General features: G+C 38.0%; 1 protein-coding gene across 1 annotated transcript in view; it reads left to right on the forward strand.

Moving 5' to 3' along the window:
* Positions 1-3,003: 3,003 nt before the first annotated feature.
* Positions 3,004-24,950, forward strand: part of TPP2 (tripeptidyl peptidase 2) — a gene marked incomplete at its 5' end in the record, with an annotated part of 155,369 nt that continues 133,422 nt past the window's right edge. The window contains 2 exons of the mRNA XM_021719109.1: positions 3,004-3,072; positions 3,317-3,656. Of these exons, the coding sequence (XP_021574784.1) occupies positions 3,004-3,072; positions 3,317-3,656 (409 nt within the window). The remainder of the gene's footprint in view (positions 3,073-3,316; positions 3,657-24,950) is intronic.

Below are 24,950 nucleotides of genomic sequence, written 5' to 3' on the forward strand. Positions count from 1 at the left end.
CAGATTAAATTAATACATATAACAGATTAGTTTAGAAGTATGGCTGGCCCTTAAGTGTCCTCCCCTTACAATTGTTGAAAAAAAAACCCTGCCAGAATTGTGTAAGATATATTGACAAGTTACTCTATCCAATGAGGATCATGAGTGTCTGAATAAGGACAGAAAGTTGGAAAGAAGAGAAACAGGGTTACTTGGTGCTTGAGAGAGCTTTCCTCTAAAATGTGGATAACCACTCTGGCAGTGCTGCCTTAGAGAACTTAATCCACAGGGAACAGCTGGCACATCAGTGAAAACAGTATTCTCAAGCAATAAAAAGGAGCAAAGAGGGAAAAGTGGTGGAGGAAAAACTAGCTACTTTGAATGCTTGGGATGAACAGGGGTGTAACCTTGATGCCAGGGGAAATATTGCCTGCTTCTTTCTGCTGATCGCAACCTCCCTGCTTCCCTGCCCTTGACATATCTACTAGTTGTGGACACAAGGAGACACTCAGCCCATGGACTCTTACTATGAGTTTGGTAAACGGATATAGCTGGGCTTCAAGTGTCATTTTCCAACATCTAATTTTTCTATTAATTCATCAAAGTATTGAAGAAATGCATAGGGAGGGGCACAATTAGGTAAAAACAAAAATGGGTTCTTGAAAGTTACTGATCTAGATTACAGGTTGGACACAGTGACTCCCATCTGTAATTCCAGCACTTTAGAAAGCTGAGACAGGAGGATTGCTTGAGGCCAGGAGTTTGAGACCAGCCTTGGCAACATAGCATAACGCTATCTCGACAAAAAATGAAAAAATTAGCCAGGCATAGTGGTGTCAGCCTGTGGTCTCAGCTACTTGGGAGACTGAGGCTGGAGGACTGCTTGAGCCCAGGAGTTTGAGACTGCAGTGGGCTATGATTGTGCCACTGGGTGACAGAGTGAGACCCTGTCTCTAAAAATAAATAAATAATATAACATAATAAAAATAAATATAGACTAGCATCTTGCCTCTTACTGCTCTCACCACAGAATTCAGTTAATAGATGATGTTATGGCTCTGAAAGCACTGAACACCCATTACTGCAGCATTCTAGATAATTTTAAATAGACAGTGAAAATGTACATTTGGTTATTGCAATATATAGAGTAAAAGTTTTTTTAGGTTTCCAGATTGTTGAATAATGCAACAGTATCTGTGGTGGAATGCCTTCATCTTCTATAGGTGCTTAGGAATATATATTATTAAGAATTCAATGTGGCCAGGTGCAGTGGCTCAGCCTGTAATCCCAGCACTTTGGACTGCCTGAGCCCGGGGGTTCGTGATCAGCCTGGGCAACTTGGTGAGACCTCGTCTCTGCAATAAATCACAAATTCTAGCTGGGTGTGGTGGCGTGTGTCTGTAGTTCCAGCTACTTGGAAGGCTGAGGCAGAAGAATTGCCTAAGCCCTCAGCAGGTCGAGGCTGCGGTGGCTGTGAGCGTGCCACTGTACTCCAGTGAGACTCCAGTGAGGGTGACAAGAGTGAGACTCCAACTCAAAAAAAAAAATTCAGTGTACTGGGATTAAAATACTGGACTAAAATACAGTTGTGATCACTTAACACAGTCTATACCTTGGGGGGAAAAAAGAAAGAAAGAATACTTCCCTGTTTGATATTCTCTATTTTAAATCTTCAAGTCAGGATTTTTTTATATAAATTAATGTCTCCAACGTTTGTCCTCAAGATAGTTTTTTTTTTTTTTTACTGAACTTCATCTCCACTTTAAACCTTCATTCTCCACTTTAGAAAACATTAGCTTGGTGAAAACTGAGATTCGGGTGTGTTAGATTTTTATTGCTGCTGTCACAAATTACCACAAATTCAGAGGCTTAAAACAACACGAATATATTATCCTTCACTTCTAAAAGCCAGAAATCCAAAATGGGCTCACTGGGCTAAAATTAAGGGGTCTGCAAGGTTATGTTCCTTCTGAATGTTCTATGAGAGAGTCTGATTCTTTGTCAGTTGCAGTTTTTGGAAGCTACCACATTCCTTGGCTTTTTGCCCCTTCATCATCTTCAAAGTTACCAATCACATCACTCTGACCTCTGCTTCTATGGTCACATCCCCTTCCCTCTCTTGCTAGTCTTTTTCCCTTAGAAGGACCCTCGTGAGTACGTTGGGCTGGCCAGATAACCCAGGATGATCTCCTTATCTCAAGATCCTTAACTGAATTCCATCTGCAAAGCCCCTTTTGACACATAAGGAAATGTTCCAGAGATTAAAATGTAGACATCTTTGGGGCCATTACTCTGTGGTCCACACCAGTCTGTCAGATATTTCTCCTCTCCCTCATTCTTAGGGTGAACACCTCAGGATTCAAGGTCCAAACAGAGGGAGGTCGTGGAATTAAAAGATCATGGGGGAGAAGTCACACTGAATTCTTAACACATTTCACACACAACAATTGCTGACATTACTCTGTCACATTTCTCCCCTGATATAACACACCTATTTGTTTCACATACCAGCTGATGTCATTATTTTACACTTTAAATAGAAAAACATAGTTTCATAGCTTACCTGGCTCAGGTTCAACACCAGAAGTCACTCAAGGGATGTTCCTGTGGCAGCCTTCTTGATGGTGTCACGGAAATTCAAACCTACTGAACTTGGAAACATCATCCTAAAACACACACACACACACACACACACACACACACACACACACACACACCCTCTCTCCTAGATCTTCTGTGTAAAGTTCAAGTGGGTCTCAGCATCTAAAAGGACACACCAGGAACAGTAAATACACTAGACTATGTTCAGCCCAATAGGATACTTTCAATTTAAACACAATTTATTTGTAATATATTGATCTTTGTGGCTACTTTTGGGGGGTTTTAATCTAGTCCCAAAACATGCTTTCTATATCAGGATAAATCTTTATGAATTTGCTTCTAGTTTGTGCATACTTGCTTCCTTGGAAAAATAACCAACAAATCTTTTTTTGTTTATGTTTTTGTTTTTCCCCTCAAATACAGGAGAATGTGGAATTGCAGAGTCTGATGTGGCTGTGAGTGCAATGTACCCTAGTATCCCCAGAGATTCAGGTATGAGCCCAGATGCAGGGTTCTCACTTCCCATCACTGCAGGTCACTTTTCTTCCCCCGCTCCAACCCTCTCCCAGCCTTCTTCAGGCGGATTTTTATGTTTTCTAGTTCTTGTACCACCACCTCCCACCCAAGGAAACTCATCTGTGCACAAAGGCAAAACTCCCTGGGAACCTGCATCTCCTGGCACGTACTTCCGGAGGACACCAGCCATTGACAGTTACTTCTTTTGATGGCAAACCAGTTTCAGAACTACCCGGTCATCTCTCAGCTATTTCCTGGGAGTGCGAGGAACTGCCGGTTGCTCACCTGTGCCACAGAAGAACCACAGGAGACTCCCAGGACTACCTAGGTGCCTCCTCTGACTGGGCCAGCAGCTACCACCTCTGCTCCTTTACATGGCTCTGCGTTGGACATGGTGCCAAGGACACCGAGGACTCTCCACAGGGTAGACGCACGCTCCACCAGACCTTGTGTGCCATCAGATCCCCAGAGGAATCTGAGGGGGTTTGTACTCTTCACTGGGCTCAGCCCAAAGCACAGCGGGTGCAGGGTCCTTTCTCAGAGACCCTCTGTAGCCTCTGGTATTTGATCACCCACACTTATGAGAGGGGGTCTAGGAAAATGACTTTTAAACAAATATCCCTATATCTTCTGAAGCAAATAGTATTGATACATAAGCCACACTATGTCCATGTACATTTCAAATACAAAGATTTGAGGTCAGATCTGTGCCTTCATTTTTACATGTTTACCTTTTTTTTTTAATAGTGCAATAATTGTCCTGGATTGATGACAAACACTGAATAACAAAACTTTTCTTTATCTAAAATACGTTTAGCACATCCTGTCTTTGTTAAGCCAACTGCGTGTCCTCTGCCATTAAATGTGATCACTAAAGTAGAGTGGCCTCAATTAACTGAGAACAAGCCAAAGCCATTATTGACACTAAATTACTAAAATCGTTAACATCACTGAGAATAGGAAAGAGAAATAAATGGGCCTTTAGGCAAGGAATAAATAAGGGAGATGATTTCACTTGCCAGTAAAATAAAAGTTATTTCTTGTGTCGATAGAGGCTTGGCAATGAACCGTTGAAATGTGCATAGCCAAAGTTTGCCAGTGACAATTAGAAATTAGTACTCTAACCATTATCTTCTGTCCTCCAGTTAATAACAGAGCAGGGAGTATTCTTATAGCATGTGGTCACCAAACCAACAATATCAGCATCACAGGGAACTAGTTAGAAAATGAAATTTCTCAGGTCCCTCCCTGACTTACTGGGTAAGAAACCATCAATCTGTATTTTAAAAAGCTTTAACTGTCAGGCAGGGTGGCTCTTGCCTGTAATCCCAGCATTTTGGGAGGCTGAAGCAAGAGGATTGCCTGAGTTCAGGGGTTCCAGACCAGCCTGGACAACTTGGCAAGACCTTGTCTCTACAATAAATCAAAAACATTAGCCGGGTGTGGTGACACATGCCTGTAGTTCCAGCTAATTGGAAGGCTGAAGTAGAAGGATTGCCTGAGCCCAGCGGGCCAAGGTTGCAGTGGCCGTTGAGTGTGCCACTGCATTCCAGCCTAGGTGACAGAGTGAGACTCCCACTCAAAAAAAAAAGGCTTTAACAAGAATGTTTTGGCAACTCTGCTGCAGGCCAAAGTTTGAGAACCTCTAGTATAGAGAGAAGCCAAGAGCAAGTTATTTCTGTATCATGCAGTGACTAAAAGTTAAAAAAAAAAAAAGCTAAGATAAAGTAGTTACAGGAAAGGAAGTAAGAAACACTAAGTGGGGGGGAACACCAACACAAATCAGATTTACATTAAAGAATCTGGTTATTTTCAGACAGCTGAATCAGATGCTCAAACCTTTTTTAGCATCCTACGCCCACTTCTGGTCTGTATCTTCTTCCCACTGGGGAAAAAAAATCCTTCGGTTCAATTTAATTAGCATTACAGTTTACAATGTGTGTTCATACACATTATCTCATTTGATCCTCATAGTAATCCATGCAATAGGCAAGGATTATTCCCACTTTATACATGAGATGACTGGAACTGAGAGATTAAGGGGTTTAATGAAGCTACACAGTTATTAATGAGCAGAGTCAGAATTTGAATTCTATACCTTTGCTAATCCATGGTCTTTCTGATCACTAAATTTACTACTTTACTTTGCATACTACTTTTGAGAAATTTATTCCAGGATTCTCAAACTGCATTATTGATAAATGGGGACTGGCTAATTCTATAGGGTGGTGGGGGAGCTGCATTTGTCCTCAAGCAAAATTCCTGGCCTCCAACCACTAGATGGCAGGAGCACCACCCCATCCCACCCCCTGCACAACCCCTCAAGTTGTGACCATTAAAAATGTCTGGAGGAGCCGGACTTGGTGGCTCACCCTGTAATCCCACGCCTTTGGGAGGCTGAGGTGAGTGGATTGCCTGAGCCCGCGAGTTCGAGACCCATCTGGGCAACTTGGCGAGACCTCATCTCTACAATAAATCAAAAAAATGAAAAAATCAGGGAGGCGTGGTAGTGCATGCCTGAAGTTCCAGCTACTTGGAAGGCTGAGGCGGAAGGATCGCCGGAGCCCAACAAATTGAGTGAGACTCCAACTCAAAAAAAAAAAAAAAAAAAAAAAAAGTCTGGAGGCAATGCCAGATGTCCCTAGGAGGGGATGTGGGGCTAAAACACCTCTGTTGAAAACATCTAATTTAGTTTAACTAAAGCAGGGATTCTCATGCTTTGGCATACACCAGAATCACCTGGAGAGCGATACATTTCAAATTGCCAGGGTTTGCCCTAGAATTTTCGGTTCAGTAGGTCTAGGAGGGACCTGGGAGTTTGCATCTCCACAAGTTCCTGGGTAATGCTGATATTGTTGGTCGGAGGACTACAGTTTGAGAAACAGTGGTCTAAACCATTTGTCGTCAAAAATATATCCATAAAAAGTACGTTTTCTAGTTAGAATGTTTTGTTACACAAAAAAGAATAATCAAAACCACCAAATGTTGGCTTGATCCACAGCACAGCAGCTCTGAATACAACTTCTTCTCATACCGCCAAGCTGGAGTTGAAGCTTAAATGGCGTTTCCATTATAATTGGTGACCCTTGAATAGTATTTTTAAAAGATATGTTCTTATGTTGCTGAGTGGTAAAACCCTCATACTTTTTACTTCCCACATCTCCTTATGAAATTTTAATATGAGTGGAATTGTGCAGTTTGTGTCTTTCTGTGCCTGGCTTATTTCATTTAACCTCATGTCTTCCAGGTTCATCCACGTTGTCCCAAATGACAGGATGTCCTTTTTATAGTCGAATACTATTCCATTGTGTATACATATATTTTCTTGTATTTATTGATGGACACTTAGGCTGGTTCCATACCTTGGCTATTATGAACAGTGCTACAAAAGGCATGGGGGTGCAGTTATCTCTTCAACATACTGATACCTTCTATTTTTTATTTTTGGTTATATACCCTGTCATGGGATTGCTAGATCATATGGTAGTTCCATTTTTAATTTTTTGAGGAAACTCCATATTCTTTGTACAATGATTGGGCTCATTTACGTTTCCATCAATGCACAAGTCCCCTTTTCTCCACTTGTAATCTTCTTTTTGACAAGCCATTCTAACAGGCATGAGGTGATATCTCGTTGTCTGAATTTGCATTTCTTTGATTATTTGTGATGTTTAGCATTTTTCATATAATTCTCTTGACCATTTGTATGTCTTCTTTTGAGAAATGTATGTTCAGTTCATTTGCACAATTGTTAATTCAGTTATGCATTTTTTTACTATTAAGTTGTCTGAGTTTCTTATATTTTTGGACATTAACCCCTTGTGAAATGTACAGTTTGCAAATATTTTCTCCTATTCCATAAATTGTCTCTTCTCTCTGTTTATTGTTTTCTTGGCTGTATAAAAACTTTTTAGTTTGGGGTAATCCTATTTGTCTTTTTTTATTTTTGTTGCCTGTGTTTTGAGGGTTATATTCAAAAAAAGTATTGTCCAAACCAGTGTCATGGAGCTTCTCTCTATTTTTTTTAGTAGTTTTATAGTTTCATTACTTAAGTTATTAATTTATTTTTAGTTGATTTTTTATAATGAGACATGCTAGTCTAATTTCATTATTCTGCATGTAGATAGTCAATTGACCTAACACTATTTACTACAGAAACTTTTTTTTTTAGTGTAAGTTATTGTCACCACCTTTGTTGAAAATCAGTTAACTGTAAATAACTGCATTTATTTCTGGGCTCTCTATTCCACTTCATCAGTCTTGTGTCTTTTTTTCATGCCAGCACCATGCTGTTTTTATTGCTATGACTTTGTAGTAAATTTTGAAGTCAGGCAATGTGATGCCTCCAGCTTTGTTCTTTTTGCTGAAGATTGCTTTGGCTCTTCGGGTTAAAATATAATTTTTTTTTGCTGAAGATTGCTTTGGCTCTTTGGGGTAAAATATAATTTTTTAAAGGAAGGATATTTTATGTAAAAGAATAAATTAGTTTTATTAAAAGATGTCATGCTTATAATGATAATGAAAGCGTCCATAGCTAATACTTGTAAAGTAGTAGGAAGGTCAAGCAAGGGGAATTATTTCTCTAATCTGCATTTTATTTTTTTTTTAAACTATAAATATGAGGAGTACAAATTAGGATTAGTTATACAAACAGACTTCATGCAGGTGAAGTTTGAACCTCCACCGGCTCTCATTTCCCCTGGTTTAGGCCCAGCTACCCTTTGTGATGCTACATGCTCCTTCCTCTCCTTCTTACCCTGGCAGGGTCCATTGACTTCTGATTCCTCTCGTGTGCTAATGTGATTAATGTTCAGGTCCCCATTATGAATGAGAACATTCAGTAGTCAGTTCTTTGTTTCTGTGAAAGATCACTAAGTACGACGGTCTTCAACTCCATCTAATTTGCTGAAGATTCCAAGATTTTGTTTTTCTTTCTGACTGTATAGAACTCCATCATGTATATGTACAACATTTTCTTTCTTTAGTCCACTTCTGATGGTCAGTGGGGTTGGTTCCATGTTTTTGATGTTGTGAATAGTGCAGCTATAAACATGCGTGTGCAGGTGTCTTTTTTGTAGAACAATTTATGTTCCTCTGGGTATATTCCCAGGAGAGGTATTGCTTGATTGTATGGAAGGTTCATGTGTAGTTATTGAATGGCCACACTGCTTTCCATAGAGGTTGAAATAGCCTACACTCCCATCAGCCGTGTGGAAGTGTTCTCTTTACTCCACATCCTAGCCACCAACTATTGTTTTTTATTTATTGGTGAGTGCCATTCTTACTGGAGTTAGGTGGTATCTCATTGCAGTTTTGATTTGTATTTCTCTGATGATTAGCAAGGCTGAGCATTTTTTCATGTATTTATTAGCTGCTTGTATGTCTTCTTTTGAGAAGTTTCTATTCATCTCCTTTGGCCGCTTTTTGGTAGGATTCCTTTTTTTTTTTTTCCCTTTCCGCTCATTTGAGTTCTTTATAGATCCTGAACGTTAGGCCTTTGTCAGATACATAATCAGCAAATACTTTTTCCCATTCTGTGGGTTGTCTCCCCACTCTCTTGATGATTTCTTTTACTGTACAAAAGTTTTTCAGTTTTATGAGGTCCCACTTGCCTAACTTAAATTTTATGTTATTCACTTTTGGGAACTTGGTCAAGAATTTGTTGACTACTCCAATGTGCATAAGGGTGTTTCCTACATTTTCTTCTAGGATTCTTATAATTTGAAGTTTTACATTTAGGTCTTTGATCCATTTAGAGTTGATTTTTGTGTATGGTGATAAGTAAGGGTCTGATTTTATTCTTCTACATTGTGATCAGCCAGTTTTCCCAGCTCCATTTGCAAAATATGGTCTCCTTTCCCCAGTAGTTATTGCTGGCTTTGTCAAAGATGAACTGGTTGAGAGATTGAGTTTTTGCTTTCACAATCTCTGTTCTGTTCCATTGGTATTGGTCTATGTCTCTATTCCTGTACCAGTACCAGGCTGTTTTGGTTACTGTGGCCTTGTAGTAAAGTGTAAAGTCTAGAAGCGTCATACCTCCTGCCTTGTTCCTTTTGCTGAGAATTATTTTGGCTATTTGTACTCTCTACTGTTTCCATATAGATTTCTGTAGTTTCCAGGTGTGAGAAAAATGATTTTAGTAAGTTGACGGGTATTACATTGAATCTGTAGATTACTTTGGGTAGGATGGACATCTTGACAATAATTGATTCTTCCAATCCATGATCATGGAATGCTTTTCCATGTGTTTGTGTCATCCTTAATGTCTTTGAGCAGTGTTTTATAGTTCTCATGGTAAATGTCTTTCACTTCTCTGGTTAAGTGGATGTCAAGATATCTCTTTTTTTGTGTGGCTATTGTGAATGGGCTTATGCTTTTTATTTGGCACTCTTGTCTGTTTATTGCTGGTGTATAGAAATGCAACTATCTTTTGCACATTGATTTTGTACCCCAAGACTTTGCCAAAGTCAATTATCAGTGGAAGGAGGCTTTTGACAGATTTCCTAGGGTTTTCTAGGTATAGGATCATATCATCCACAAAGAGGGATAACTTGACTTCCTCTTTTCCTATTTGGATACCTCTGATTTTCTTTTCTTACCAGATCACTCTGACTAGGATTTCCAATACTATACTGAACAAAAAGGGTGAGAGAGGGCATTCTTGTCTAGTTCCCACTTTCAGGGGGAATGCTTCCAATTTCTACCCATTGAGCAAAATGTTCACTGTAGGTTTATCATAAATGGCTCTTATTGTCTTGAGGAATGTTCTTCATTGTTTTGAGTAATGCTACTGGGTGCTCGAAAGTTTTTATCAAGAAGCAATGCTGGATTTTATCAAATGCTTTTTCTGCATTTAATGATACAATCATGTGGTTCTTGGTTTTATATCTGTTGATGTGCTAAATTACATTTATGATCTTGCAAATGTTGAACCAGACCTGCATCCCAGGAATGAAGCCCACTTGTTCATGGTGGATGTTCCTTGAGATGTTTTGGTAGATCTGATTTGCTAGAATCTTGTTTAGGAATTTTGCATTTGTGTTCATCAAGAAGATTGGTCTGTAATTCTCTTTCCTTGTTAGGTCTTTGGATATCAGTATAATGCTAACTTCATAAAATGAGTTGAGGAATATTGCCTCTTTTTTGACTGTCTAGAATATTTTCAGTAGGATTAGGAACAGCTCCTCTTTGTATGTCTTGTAGAATTCAGCTGGGAAGTCATCGGGTGTGGGGCTTTTTCCAATAGGTTGATTTTTTGATAACTGAGTCAATTTCCTGTGTTGTTATTTGTCTGTTTAGAATTTCAATTTATTTGTCTTTCAACCTTGTGAGGTTGTGTGATATCCGAAAGTGCTCCATTTCATTTAGGTTTTCTGCATACTTGTTTTTAGTAATTTCTGATAATCTTTTGAAATTCTTCAGGGTCAACCATGATTCACCCTGTGCACTCCTAATTGTGTTTATCTGGGCTCTCTCTCTTTCTCTCTCTCTCTAGTCTATCTGGCTAAGGGGTCCATTGATCTTATTTATTCTTTCAAAAATCCAGCTTTTTGTCTTTTTTCTATGATATTTGTGTCTTCTATGCACTGCAGTTGCAACTTTATTTTTGTGACCTGGATTCTTCTGCTGAAATTTTGGTAGTCATGCCTTTCCAGTTCCCTTAGATGTAACATTAGGCTGTTGACTTGTAATCATTCTGTTGAGTCAGAAGTAATTCAGCAGTGTGTTATTTAGTGTCCATGTTTTTGTGTGTTTTGTAGAGATCTTGTTGGTGGCAATATTTATTTTTATTCTACTGTGATCTGAGAAGATGTGTGGTATTGTTTCAGTATTTTGGAATTCGTTTATACTTGATTTATGTCCAAGAATGTGCTCAATTTTGGAGTATGTTCCATGTGCTGATGAGTATAATGTATACTTTATATTTGTTGAGTAAAATGCTCATTTGGTTGAGCGTTGAGTTGAGGTTCTAGGTCTCCTTATTGATTTTTTTGCCTCAATGATCCATCTAGAGCTGTTAGTGGAGTATTTAAGCCTCTAGTAATGATTGTGTGAGGGTCAATATCTTCTCTTAGTTTACTTAGTAGTTGATTTATAAAACCTGGTGCTCCTATGTTGAGTGCATATATGTTTAGAATGGATATTTCTTGCTGGTGGATTAACCCTTTTATCATTATGTAGTGTCCTCCTGTATCCTTTTTAACTTTGATGGCTTGAAGAGAGTTTTGTCTGATATTAGAATTGCTACTCCTGTCTTGTTTTGTTTTCCATTCACCTGAAGTTTGTTTTCCATCTGGTAGGTGTCCTTTGGAGTGAGATGAGTTTCCTGAAGGCAGCAGATTGTTGGATCCTGCTTTTTTATCCACTCTGCCACTCTGTGTCTTTTCAGTGATACATTTAGTCCATTCATGTTCAGGCTGATTATTAAAATGTGAGAGTTTATCCCTGTCATAGAGCTCTTAGAAAGCTGCTTATTTGTAGCAGTTGCAAAAGTTTCTTGTAACTCTTGCATTTATGTGTGTGTGTGTTTGTGTGTGTATGTGTGTGTGTGTGTGTGTGTGTGTGTGTGTGTGTGTGTGTGTTTTCATATTGGTGGGTGCTCTGTTAACTCTGTGTTTGCCTGTACTCTTATGATATGCATAACTATTCTTTTCTTTTTCTGTGCTCAACATCTTCTTAAGTGTCTCCTCTAGGGCTGATCTGGAGGCAGCATATTCTCTTAGGTATTGGATGTCTGGGAAGAATTTTAATTATCTGTCACTGATGAAACTTAGTTTGGTTGGGTAGGAAATTCTTTGTTGATATTGCTTGTCTTTAAAAACATTAAAAATTGAATTCCAATCTCTTCTGATTTATAGTGTTTCTGTGGATAAGTCTGGAGCAATTCTGCTTGGTCTTCCTTAGTAGGTAGTCTGACCTTTCTCTATCACTGCCTTTAAAACTTTTTATTTCCTACTTACTTTTCGTAGGCAGATTACTATGTGTCTTGGGGTTGGTCTTATCATGTGATGTCTTACAGGGGCTCTCTGAATCTCTTGTGCTTGAATGCTCATGTTTGGTGAGGTAAGGAAAGTTTTCTTGGATGACCTCATGGAATGCTTGTTCCAAAGTGTTCTCTATTTCCCTTTTTGCTTCAGGGATACTATCCAGGCATATGTTTGGCTTCTTGATATAATCTCAAGTCTGTTGGAGGCTTTGATCCTTCTCTTTCAGTTTTTTTCTGTTTTTAAAAAATTGGGTTAATTCTATATTTTGGTCTTCAAGCTCTGAGATTCTTTCCTCTGCTTGGTTAGTTCTGCTCCCTATGTTTGTTATTTTGTTATTTATTTTGAGGGTGAAGTTCTTTATTTCTGTTATTTCAGAACAGGCCTTTTTGAAATTGGCCAACTCTTTTACAATTTCATCGAGTTTGTCTTCTAGTTTCTCTTGTTTCTTGGGCCTTGATCACTGGTCATATTAGTGCAAAGGTGAGGAGAACAGACACTGGACACTGCTAAAAGAGGGAGGGAGGGATGAAGGATAAGGGGCACACAACCACACACTGGGTAACAAGTCCACTCTCAGGGGAAAGAGGGCTTGTTGGAAGCCGAAACCTCACCTGCACACAATTTATTTATGTAGCAAATCCTCACATGTTCCCTGAAACTCTAAAATAAAATAAGTTAAAAAAAAATGGAGAACATAAAAAGCCAATAAAAATTCCTTTTATAAACTTCTAAAGAAAGTCAGACAAATTCCAGAATATCCTATATCAAGTATATATCAATATATGCTTGCTATAGTATTTAATTTCTAGAGAGATAGAGGGTTGTCTATAAACAAAAGAACTTTCTTTTATTTCCATATATACTATTTTTAATTAAAAATACATATAAAGGCCAAAGCTAAGATTCAAAGTAAAGAATATCACAATTAGCAAAATTATTAAGCTCTGATCTTATTTCAAATAAAATTTGCTTTAGAATTTGAGTCTAGGTGATTTCCTGGCTAAGTTTTTCTAAACTGAAGAGCTAATTGGCAAGGGTCATTCAAATAGGAGAACTGGCACTCTTATTTATTTTCTTATTAAAATATTGTTTCACAATTTTTTCTTCTTCTATACTTTACTCTTTTTTTTTTTTTTTTTTGAGTCAGAGTGTCACTCCATCACCCAGACTGGAGTGCAGGGGCATGCTCATGGCCACCCCAGCATCAACCCACCGGGTTCAGGTGATCCTTCCACTTCAGCCTTCCAAGTAGCTGGAACTACAGGCATCGCTACAATGCCCGGCTAATTTTTTGATTTCTTGTAGAGATGAGGTCTCAGCAAGTTGCCCAGGCTGTTCTTGAACCCATGGGCTCAGGCAGTCCTCTCACCTTGGCCTCCCAAAGTACTGGAATTACAGGCTTGAGCCACCATGACTGGTCTACTTTATTCTTAAAGTGATATTCACTGTCAGTCCCCTGTAGATAGGTTTTGAAACATTTGAAGTTATTATAAGAATAATTGATGAAGAAATCATTACTTTATTTCTTCCACCTTAATAAGGAAAAAAGTTCAATATGTAATGTGACTAGAGTTATTTTACTTTGATGGTGCTAATTGAGATACAACAAATACATTTCTATTGCATATCATTCTTTTTGGATCTAGTTTAACATTTTAAAAACTAAGGATACATGTTCTAGCAACCAATAATTATGTAATTATAGTCTGTGTATGTTTAAGTGATTAAAAGGTTAGTAGCATAGAACAAATGTCTTATAACTAATTGGATGTTTTATATGAAAAATAACAAAATGACTCAAGGTTGAAGTAAAAAAAATTGCAAAAACTTTTATTTTAAATGAATTTACCATGTATTTCATTCAACTAGGATATAAATGTGAAATGGAAAATTCAAGCAAATATTTCATAGCCTATTCATTTGATAGAAGAGCAATCTTTGCCATTCTGGCTAATGAGTAAGTTGGCCTCAAGAATTTTTTTTAAATAAGCAAAATTTAATTTCAACAATTATTTTTATCATTTCTCTTCTCCTTTGGGGTGTTCATCCCTAGATGCCTAGCAATGCTAAGTGACTGCATCAGTTCACCATCAGCTAGCTGTCAGTGATATCTGATTCACTTATATGCACTGCAGTGCTATCTGTTCAAAATAATAACTACATTTTCATAGCAGGCTTCAATGACCTGTATTACAGGAAGCACTGCAAGCCCCAACTCCCTTGATTCTTCTCTTGAGTACCCGTCAGGTCATTATTGATAAGACCTAAGCCACCTTCTGAAAAACCAAAGCAATTCCTGTAAAAAGCTTGAAAAATATGAAAAATAACAAAATGAGACATTTGTCCTATGCTAAATTGTAAAAAGCTTGAAAATCAGTCTCACGGTCATTATTGCCACATGAATAGTTTGGCTGCTTCTTTTTTTCTTGAAACGTCTGTTGTAAGTTTCTCTCCTCACCAGTTCACCAATTGACCAATTGGTTTACTACCATTTACTCACAGAAAGTAAATCCAATTCCTTGAAATTTATCAGTCAGGAAAGGGAACCTGAAGAAAATTGTCTGGCTTACTCAAAAACAGCAAATGTTTCCATTGTATCTGTCTAAGAGAAAAGAAATCAGACTTGGTGATTATTTGATAACAATAAAAGTAAGACATTTGGGCATAACTCAAATTGTATTTTATCTTGAATTAGCCGTTTGTGCTTTCCATTCAACCTCAATCAAGCAAATAATGCTTAATCTACATCTCTCCACAACAGATTGAATATATTCAGACTCCTCTGTGTGACTATATGAGACAAAAAAATCTCTTCTGTCCCAAACCATCTATATGATTCCCCTGGGACTGCAGATACCTGTAAGAGGCATCACGTCGGTGTTCTTTTTAACATAGAAATTCAACAAAAGGAAAGATTCGGCCACATTTTTGTAGCATTTGCTAAGGTGACATGGAAATCATGGTACCATTTAATAAGCAAATATGACAAAGACAACCATAGAAAGGCTTAAAAGGAAAATTTAGTGGGAAAAGCATCCCAGTTCTCCCTTTATTTTGTTTCCTCAATACATTTGTCAAACACCATGTGCCACAAACTGCACAGGAAGACAACAGACACAAAAGTAAGACAGTCTTTGCCTTCAAGCATTTCATGTTTGAGTGAGAAAGAGCCAAGAAAACACCAGTGATCATAGATGTTGCTTATGACCATATATAAAGATGCCCAGATATCTTAAGAGTCAAGTTGAAGGTCCCTAAAGTACTCCTACCAGGGGATAGTTGAGGGGGATTAAGTTTGAGTAAAGAAGCGGGGAAAGATCTCAGATCAATGGTATAATATAAAAACTGTATAATTAGCCTTGAGGCTTTTCACAGTAGCGATTATGAAAGGTTGTTATTTACACCTGTTGACGTGGCTCATTCATATTTTGAGAAGGGAAAGTACAGTACATGGAAAGTGATTTTAAAAGCAGCTTTGAACCTGTGGTGTGTTTAAACACATTAATTTTATCCCTTTAATATTTAAAACCAAGTCAGCCTTATTTTGTGTCAAGTTTCTGTGTTTATGTATCTCCCAAGGCTGTTTATTTTAAACACCTTATTTTTGACATGGTTGATATTCTCTTACACTTGTCTCTCAAACTTTAAAGAACTCTCTCCATTTGTACATTGTTTTGCTACATTTCTCTGTTCCCTGGAGTTAATAATAATGAGTCAATGTGAAACCTTCACAAAACACCATAAATTGCCCTAGAAATGAAAATCTCAATTATTGTGATCAAATAATCCCTCCATAGAAAAACAGAGAATAATTTGAGGCTGCTAACAAAGTTAAGCATAACAATATCCTAAAATATGGTTTTCTTTACAATTCTTCAATTCCCTTCAATGTTTCCTGACATTGTAACATTGTTTTTCTGAGTGAAATATAGCAACCTCCTTTGTCTCTTTTTATAATAAAAGAGCAACGAGGACCATAAAAGTCTTAGAATATGGTCCAAAGAGAGCAAACCTTGGGTTACAGTCAAATAGAGCCAGAGGGAATGGCAGAAAACATGTGCAAAGTAGAAAACTAAAACTTGTCAATTGTATGAGAATTTTAGGAGAGAATAAGTAATATTTTATCAGTATGAGAACACAGAGTCCAATTGTCATTTTAATGGAACTTTAGTGATATCTACAGGCACACACATACACATATTTATTATCTATATGCAGTGCATACTCACACACAAGTACACACACATGTGTATGATAAATGATGGCATATGTGTGTGTTTGGGTGTGGGTATGTACAGATATATGTATAACACTACCGTGTCACTTACTAGTTGTGCAGAGAAAATTTTACATTTTCATTGAACAGTGGAGTTATTTTACACAATGACCATCAGTGCTTTGAAACTACAAAGATAAGACATTGTCCAGTTGCTTCTTAGTTATTTTTAAATTACCCTCTCCCATAATACTTTCTATAGTATGTCCTAACCCAAGAATTTGCTCAAATTTTATAAAAATATGACTGACTTTTTAAATTTTTGAAAATTTGAAGATTAAAAACTTGATTTCAGAACTTTTACTCAGTCATTTGTAAATGCCTAAGTAGAAATATTTCCTTTTGACATGTGATGGCTATTCTGAGAAAAACGTGAAACAGTTTCCGCAGAGACATCCAGTTGGAAACAAGAAAAATGTTTAAAAAAAAAACTCCCCAAAGATCATGGGTGCCCAGCTAGCATTCAATCTCCCATTCTACCTCCCTCATAGATCCACAAAGTAACTTATATGTACACCTTTCTTCAAGCAGCCAGAGGACTCAAGGGAAGTTGAGTCCACCCTTGTCTCCAGTATAATCTCATTCTCCTTGCCAGCAATTGACTCAGGATTCTGACCTTTGGATGACATGAGGGGACAGTCTGCAGCATTATGCCACTGGCCTGCGGATAAATACAGCACCAAGCGTGTCAGAGCAAAGAGACAGAAAGAGCCTGTATCCCTGATGACATTGTTGAGTCACTGAACCAAACCCTGAAAGCCACCTTGCCTCGGACATCCTGTGATGGTAAAATAATAACTCTCCATATTATCTGAGTTGAGATTTCAGTTACTTGAAGCTAAAAGGGTCCTAACATATACAGAAATTATTAAGGTTTCATTTAAATTGTGTCAAACTACTCTGTTTCACTTAATGTTTTTGTTTTTTTAAGTAAAGGATTTTGTAAGTGAAGCCACTATCCTCAGTCATTGATAACGAGATATTGGAGAGGAAACAACTTCCCCAAAATACGTTGTAATTTTTCTATTGATTTAAATATTTTAAATGTTTGGTTTTAATAATTAGTGACAGAAAAAAAGAAGAAACTATGAAATAAGTTCGAATACATACCACATCTGCAGGTTATTTAAGTTCTTGAAAAACTGGATCATCCTCACTTCTATATATTATGAAAAAAAGAAAACATGGATAAAAATGTAATTTTAATAAATTAACTCCTACTTTCAATGCGCAGCAGGCTTGATGGAGGCTACTTAATGTATATAGCTGCTACTCTAATACTTGTATTTCAAATGTGTTGATGTCTAACTCCACAGATATTGAGTTAAATGCCTTTGCAGATGTCATAGAAAAATCTTCACAAAATCTCTCTAGGGTAGGAATAAAGATGCCCATTTTGTAGAGGAAGAAAATGATACTTGGTGGGATTTAACAATCTGGGTGAGTCTACACAGATAGGACATGACAGAGCCAGAAGCCTGACTCACAAACCAATCTTTTTGATTACTAGACTGTGCCTCCTAGGTAGATAATCAAAAAAAAATGTTTTTAGAGTCGGGCTCGGTGAATCAGCCTGTAATCCCACGCCTTTGGGAGGCTGAGGTGAGTGGATTGCCTGAGCACGTGGGCTGGAGACTCGCCTGGGCGGCGAGAACTCATCTCTACAATAAACCAAAAAATCAGCCGGGTGTGGTAGCGCATGCCTGTAATTCCAGCTACTCGGAAGGCTGAGGCGGAAGGATCGCCAGAGACCAGCAGGCGAGGCTGCGGTGGCCGGGAGCGGCCACTGCACTCCAGTCTGGGCGACAGAGTGAGACTCTGACTCAAAAAAAAAATGTTTTTAGTAGGCTACTAGTTGTCTATTGCTACTGTAACCAGAAACTTAGTGCTCTAAAAAAAAAAAAAAAAAAAAAAAACAGGCCAGAAGTCTGAACTCAGTTTCCTGGGGTCCAAAGTTAAGCTGCCAGCAGGACTGATTCCTCCCAGAAGCTCTGAGAAGATAATTCATTTTCTTGTCTTTTCCAGCCTCTGGCTGCTGTCCATATTTTTTGGCTCAGGGCTTTGTCCTCCATTAAAGTACCTAATTCTTTTTTTAAATGTTTTATACCTTTAGGGAGGACAAGAGCCATTTTATTACACGGATATATTGTGTTGTGGTGAAGCCTGGGCTTTTAGTACAGCCATCCCCAGAATAGTGTACATTGTGGCCATTAAGGAAATGACCATGCCTCACACTTCTCCCACCCACCCAGCCTTTTGAGTCTTAATCTCTATCATTTCACTCTGTCCATGCGTTCATATGATTCAGCTCCCGTTTGTACGTGAGAACATGCAGCATTTGACTTTCTGTGTCTGAGTTGTTTCACTTAAGATAATGACCTCCATCTACGTTGCTGCAAAAGACGTGGTATCATTATTTTTTATGACTGAGTTGCATTGCACTCTATCTATACCACATTTTCTTTTTCCAGTCATCCATTGATAAACTCTGAAGTGGATTCTGTATCGTTTTTCTTTTATTTTTTATTACAGCACTATTGTGAATAGTTGTGGCAATAAACATACCCGTGCATGTGTCTTTTTATATAATGATTTACTTTCCTTTGGGTAGATATTCAGGAGTGGGATGACCGGACAGAATGTTAGATCTACTTGTAGTTCTTTGAGAAATCTCCACACTGTTTTCTGGTCAAAGTACCTCATTCTGATCTCTGCTTCCATCATCGTATCCCCTTCTTTCTGACTCCAACATCACCTTTATTTGTCTCATAAGGACTTTGTGATTACATTGGGTCCACCGAGATCATCCAAGATAATCTCCCCATCAGATGAGCCTTAATTTAATTATATCTGTAAAGTCCCTTTTACCCTGTAGGGTAACATTCACAGGTTCCAGAAATTAGGTGGACACCTTTGAGGGCCATTTTTTAGCCTACCACAATAGGACAATTGAAATAAAGATAAAAGAGCTCAAGTAATAAAGAAGGAAAGAAGAAGATTAACATAAAAGGAACCTGGCTAAGATGCTTACTACAAATAAATATACACATATTGGTGGTTTAGTGACTGGCAATCAAAGTCTGAAGAAAATATTATATTTTATGTTACCTACAATGACATGCCAAGAAGCTCAACTATTACAGAATCGAAATTAATTTCCTTCTTTTTTTTTTGTAGTTGCTACATTCATCACTGTCGCCTACTTTAATAGCTAAAATAGACGCTGTTCACACACATCAAATTAAAACTGTTCTTCTCAACAAACTCACATTAACCTCACTGGTCCAGAAACCAGCCACCACTGATTCTTCCCAGCCCATGTAACTGAAGAACAGAAGAGTAGAGAAGTCGATGGAGATGAGAAGAAGTTGAGTCAGTGTATAATTCCTTATGTCCTGGAAATGTTGTTTCCCTCTGAGGTCTCAGTCTCATAGATCACTTAGGGTGTTATGGCCTTTTTAACCAATAAAGTCTTTAACTCAGAAAGAGATGGGAGCCACCAAAGGGTTTAGAGCAGAGAAGTGATATGGTCCGACTTATGTCAGATTTAAGGAGTCAAGACAGAGCATGGTGAGCTAAGAGAAACCTCCTTCCACATGGACTCTACCCTGGTTCCTCATCTGACCTTAGCCCAATCCTCTATCCTCCCTCTCTGCTGGGCCATTGCAACAGTCTTCTAAGTCCAAGCCACAAGAGTCTTCCTATTCTGGTAAGTTCTCATATAACACCAACTTTGGCTAACACACAGACAGAACTCTATCCTGCCCCTCTCTTCTGCTAGCAAACTTCTGTGAGCTCCATGTCTTTCTAGAACATAAAACCGTGACCCTATTTTTTGTCATAGAAGACTGTTCCCAGTCATTGCCCACCACTCTGTGAGTCTCTTGAATCCCTAAGCACACCAGGTTACCTCATGATTCTTGCCTTTGAACGCACTGTCCCTTCTGCCTAGAATGCCTTTCTCCCCTTCACTTGACAAACTCCCCCATCGCTTCCTCAGTGAAGGCCCCTCTTTCCCAAGGTCTTTTGATCTATTCTTTGTGTACTCCCAGATCTGTGTCTTCATATCTCTGTGTTGTACTTTACATAATGTTTGGGGATCTGCCCCCACTTAAACATGCTCTTCCTTCTTCTTAGGCTACATATTACTGTATTTAGGCCTTTGATCTCAATTATATGGAAGTGTCAGGACACCAAGGGAAAGAAACCAGTCAATGGCTTCCTTAGGCCCTTTTATCCCTTATTAAATATTGAACTTTGCCTTGGGTCCTCCAGCTGCAAGAGGAAAACTTCAATTGCTTGAGCATTCTGGAAGGACTGCCTGGTCACTCTTGTTGAGGGTTAAGAGAAAGTTCCACTCTACTGCTTAGAGTTGAATTTCTGTAGGGAATATTTGGAACATCTATTCAGTATCTAAACTGAGGTAGGGAGAGGTCAAGTTTCTTTTTATCATGTTTTCAAGACTGAGATCCTAGACGTTATTGCCTCCTGGTTTATAAGCTAGTCACAAAACTTTTTTGTGACTTAATCCCATTTATCCTTGGAAGGCAAAAGTCTTTTGCTGGACATTGTTATCGGTCTCTCCCTGAATAGTTTAAGCCTAGGCAGAAAGCTCTCTATATGAACATAGAGTTTGCATATTATTCAATCATTCTTAGCACAAATACACCAATCTCTTGACAGAAAGGGATGCAATGACATTTTGGCATATCTCATTCATTCATGTTTCTTTATGTTTTCAATTATTACATAGAAAGGTCATCTTAATCGCATACATTGTTGATGGCACTCCAAAATGACACAGTATTTATGTGGGGAAATTTTGCAATGTTCCCCAAATTAAAAAGGCACTTTCCCTTAAATCCATGAATCTCACAGCTAGTAACCTATTCCACAGACGTCCCTGCACATGTACAAAACAATATGTGTGCAAGACTCGTCATGACTGCATAGTTTGTGATAACAAAAGATTAGAAACAATACAAGCGGTTCTCATTCAAGGACTATTTAAGCCAGTGATTCTCAACCAGGGGTGATTTATTGTTGGTTGTCACAACTAGGGAGGAAGATACTCCTGACATCTAGTGGGTAAAGGCAAGGAATCCTGCAAAGCACCCTAAATTGCACAGGACAACCACCACCACAACAAGAGAAATTATCCAGCCCCAAATCTCTATAGCACTGAGAGTGAGAAATTATGGATTAAACAATCATTCATACAATGGAATGTTACATAGCCAGTAAAAAATAGAGTAAGAATACTCTCTATGTAAATACACAAAAAGATCTTTAGAATACATTTAGTGAAAAAACAAGGTCAGAATGGTTTACATGCTGATTTTTATGTTAAAAAAAAAAATACGCATGTGCATGCACACGCGCGTGTGTGTGTTTGCTTCTATCTGAGTAAAGAAATCCTAAAAGTAATGGCATTAATGAAGATGATTACTAAATGAGTACTGATTGGACTAGGGTTTAGGGGTTGGATAGAGACATAAGTAGGAGAAGTGTATCTCAATGTAAATCCTTTGTATATTGTCCTATTTGGGAATCATGTGTCTCTGTTACCCTTTCAAATCAAAACATATAGATTTAAGACACAAAAGTCAATATGACATCTGAGGTTCTTAACAATAAAGGAATTCTATTTTACTTGTCTTTGTATCCTAATTATCTGGCCTTATGCCTGCCCTAAAATGGACAGTTAAATATTCACTAAAATAATTAAATTTATGCAAATAACTTCCACACTATTAAGGACCTTCATACATGCATGAACATTTGGTTAGTTAAAATAATAAATGAAAAAGATACCCTGTGGCCTTTGATCTCATGGATGCTACAATCAGGAACGGCAACAAACACATGAAACAGTTAATGAGCAATTCAATGCTTTAGGTGATTAAATGAAAAGATGAATTTTACGCTATAGATTTTGAGAAAAGTGGAAGTGTGCTAAATTAAGCTGTGAGTCAATTTATCAACTGCTCCTTTCATTAAACATGAAAATGTGTTCTTTGTTAATTTACAAAGACATCTGACTTTGATTCATAGGTTTACTATTTTAGTTCGTGGATTGAAGCATAGAATTAAAACAGTGACATCACACAAACTCCACTAGAGAAGACAAAACAGAAGCCGCTTCTGATTCACTTGCAAATTAACATCATTCCATCTGGGAAAATGTCACTCAGTACTGAGGGATTGCTGCCCCCAAGAGGATAATCGGAAAACTCCAAAACAAAGAGGGCGGCGTTTAATTTCAAAAGCCAAGCAACTGAGAAGGGAAGACATGGTCTGGAGCTCTGTTATATAAGAAAGTGAGACCCAAGTCACTAATTCTGGAAGAGAAGGTTGCTTGTAGCTCTGAAGAGTAGAGATGGGTTTGCAGCAAAGAAAAGCTAAGAGAGTGAGCTCTCACTTATTTGCATCCAATGGACATCAGGGGTAGTTGCTTTGGGAAGACTTCCTAACGTGTAAGTTTTTACTTTTTTCTTGTCTCTTCCCCCACATCTTTCCACAACTGTTAGTGGTTAAAAATCACTAAACATACCTAAAAGATTATATGCTTATTTTAATCATTTGAGAACAACTGTGAGTTTTTATTCTACTCAGCACTGGTCCACAGAAGAGGAACTTCCATCAGAATCAACTATTAAGCCTAGTGGAAATGAAAGCCTGTAGACAAAATCTCTGTACCACAGAGCTCTTCTTAAAGTAGAAGACACAAGGAAGAGAGTCTGGAGCTTAGAGGTGTTCGTTAGGTGTCTAATCTAGTAAAAGACCATAAAGTGCCTCTCAAAAGAATTTTGCTCCCCAAACCCTTGACATCTCTTTCATAACCCTAAGGTCCTACCTCACCAGGAATCTTACCAAGCCAAGGAGAACTCACTTTGTTTCCAGAGATCAGGAGCAGAAGTTTCCAATTTCTGATGCCCTAAATCAAGTTGAAATTCATATGTGAATTTGCATCTGTGGCTACATATGTTATTGTACAGGTACACTGTAAGTTAAAGGAAACTGCAGGAGATGTTGCTTCTCTGGGAAAAAAAAAAAAAGTCAAGTTATTGACTTACAAAATTTCTGAAGAAGAAAAATATCACCGCAGGAAGACTTGAGACTTTGAAGTCAAAGAGAAAACACTTTTCATTATGAGTCTGCCCTATATTAGCTGTCAGATAACTTCACCGAACGTCAGCTTTCTCACTTATAAAATATGGGTAATACTTTGCAGCATTGCTGAAGGATTTAAAAATGACATGTATTAAGCCCACATAAATACTATGTACTTAATAAATGGTAGCTATTATTCCTAAATCATGATTAGCCTATACTGTGCTATACAATGTAGGGGCCAGTTTAACTAATACACCAAAATACATAGTCCAGACACAGAATGACTACAGACCATTAGGAAGGGGGATCAATGTTGACAAGAAATTTGAGTAGACTTTATGAATAAATAAGATAAAACCTGTTCAAATGCTATATAGCTTATTTGTTTAAATGTCATTACACTACCACCTCGAAATGTTGCTGAGATCAAGGTTATAAAATTATAATGTACATTCAGGCTTGATTAAATATTACACTGTGGTGAGGGATTTGTTAACCATATCAAAAAAATCACTTTAATCATGAGACTATACTGGCTAAATTTGGTTTGATAATGACAGGTCTATATAATTCTGAAGAGTATCCTATTTTAAAAAGGCACACAATTAATAATGAGTCTATCTTTATTATATTGAAGACTATATATTAGGGGCTTTCCTGGGGCCAGTGCATGAAATTACCATAAACTTGGTGGCTTAAAATAACAGAAATTTATACCTTCACAGTTCTGTAGGAAGGAAGTATAAAATCAAGATTCTCATGAAGCCACACTCCCTTTAAAGTCTCTAGATGAAAATCTTTCCTTCCTTACCTCTTCCATCTTCTGGGGGCTGCCAGCATTCCCTGGTGTTCTTGGGCTTGTAACTTCATAACTCCAGTCTCTGCCTCGTCTTCACACGGCCTTCCCCCTGTGCCTCTGTGTCAAGTCTTATTCTCCCTTCCCTTATAAAAGACATTAGCTATTGGATTTAGGGCCCAACCTAAATCCAGGATGACCTCACCCCAAAAGTTGTAACTAAATTATATTTATTTAGATACATCTGTTTTCAAATGACATCAAATTCACAGGTCTCAGGGGCTAATACTTGGACATGGCTTTCTGGAGATTCAACCCACTATGGCCCATTTCTAGAGAACCTTGTCACATTGCTTTTGTTTATGTATATCCTCTTAAAACATCGAGTAGCTTATTTTGCAGAAGTCTAAATACTATAATAGCACACTGTTAAATGTGTAGGATTCAGAAACCCCTAGTACTGTGTCCAAATAGAACAACTAATATTGTTAGGACAGTATGTGTAAATGCAGGTGAACGAACATGGTGAGTTTGTGGAAAGACAGAGGGTTCAATATATCCAGAGCCTATGGTATAGGGTTAGCGGGTGATGTGTCAGGGTAGGCAGAAAGGGTCATAAGTAAACAATAATTAGGATAGAATTACTTGTAACAAAACTCCCAAGAAAAAGGAGTATAAA

The sequence above is a fragment of the Carlito syrichta genome, unplaced genomic scaffold (genome assembly GCF_000164805.1).
Source record: "Carlito syrichta isolate Samal-C Ts95f unplaced genomic scaffold, Tarsius_syrichta-2.0.1 Scaffold113575, whole genome shotgun sequence".
Lineage (NCBI taxonomy): Eukaryota > Metazoa > Chordata > Mammalia > Primates > Tarsiidae > Carlito > Carlito syrichta.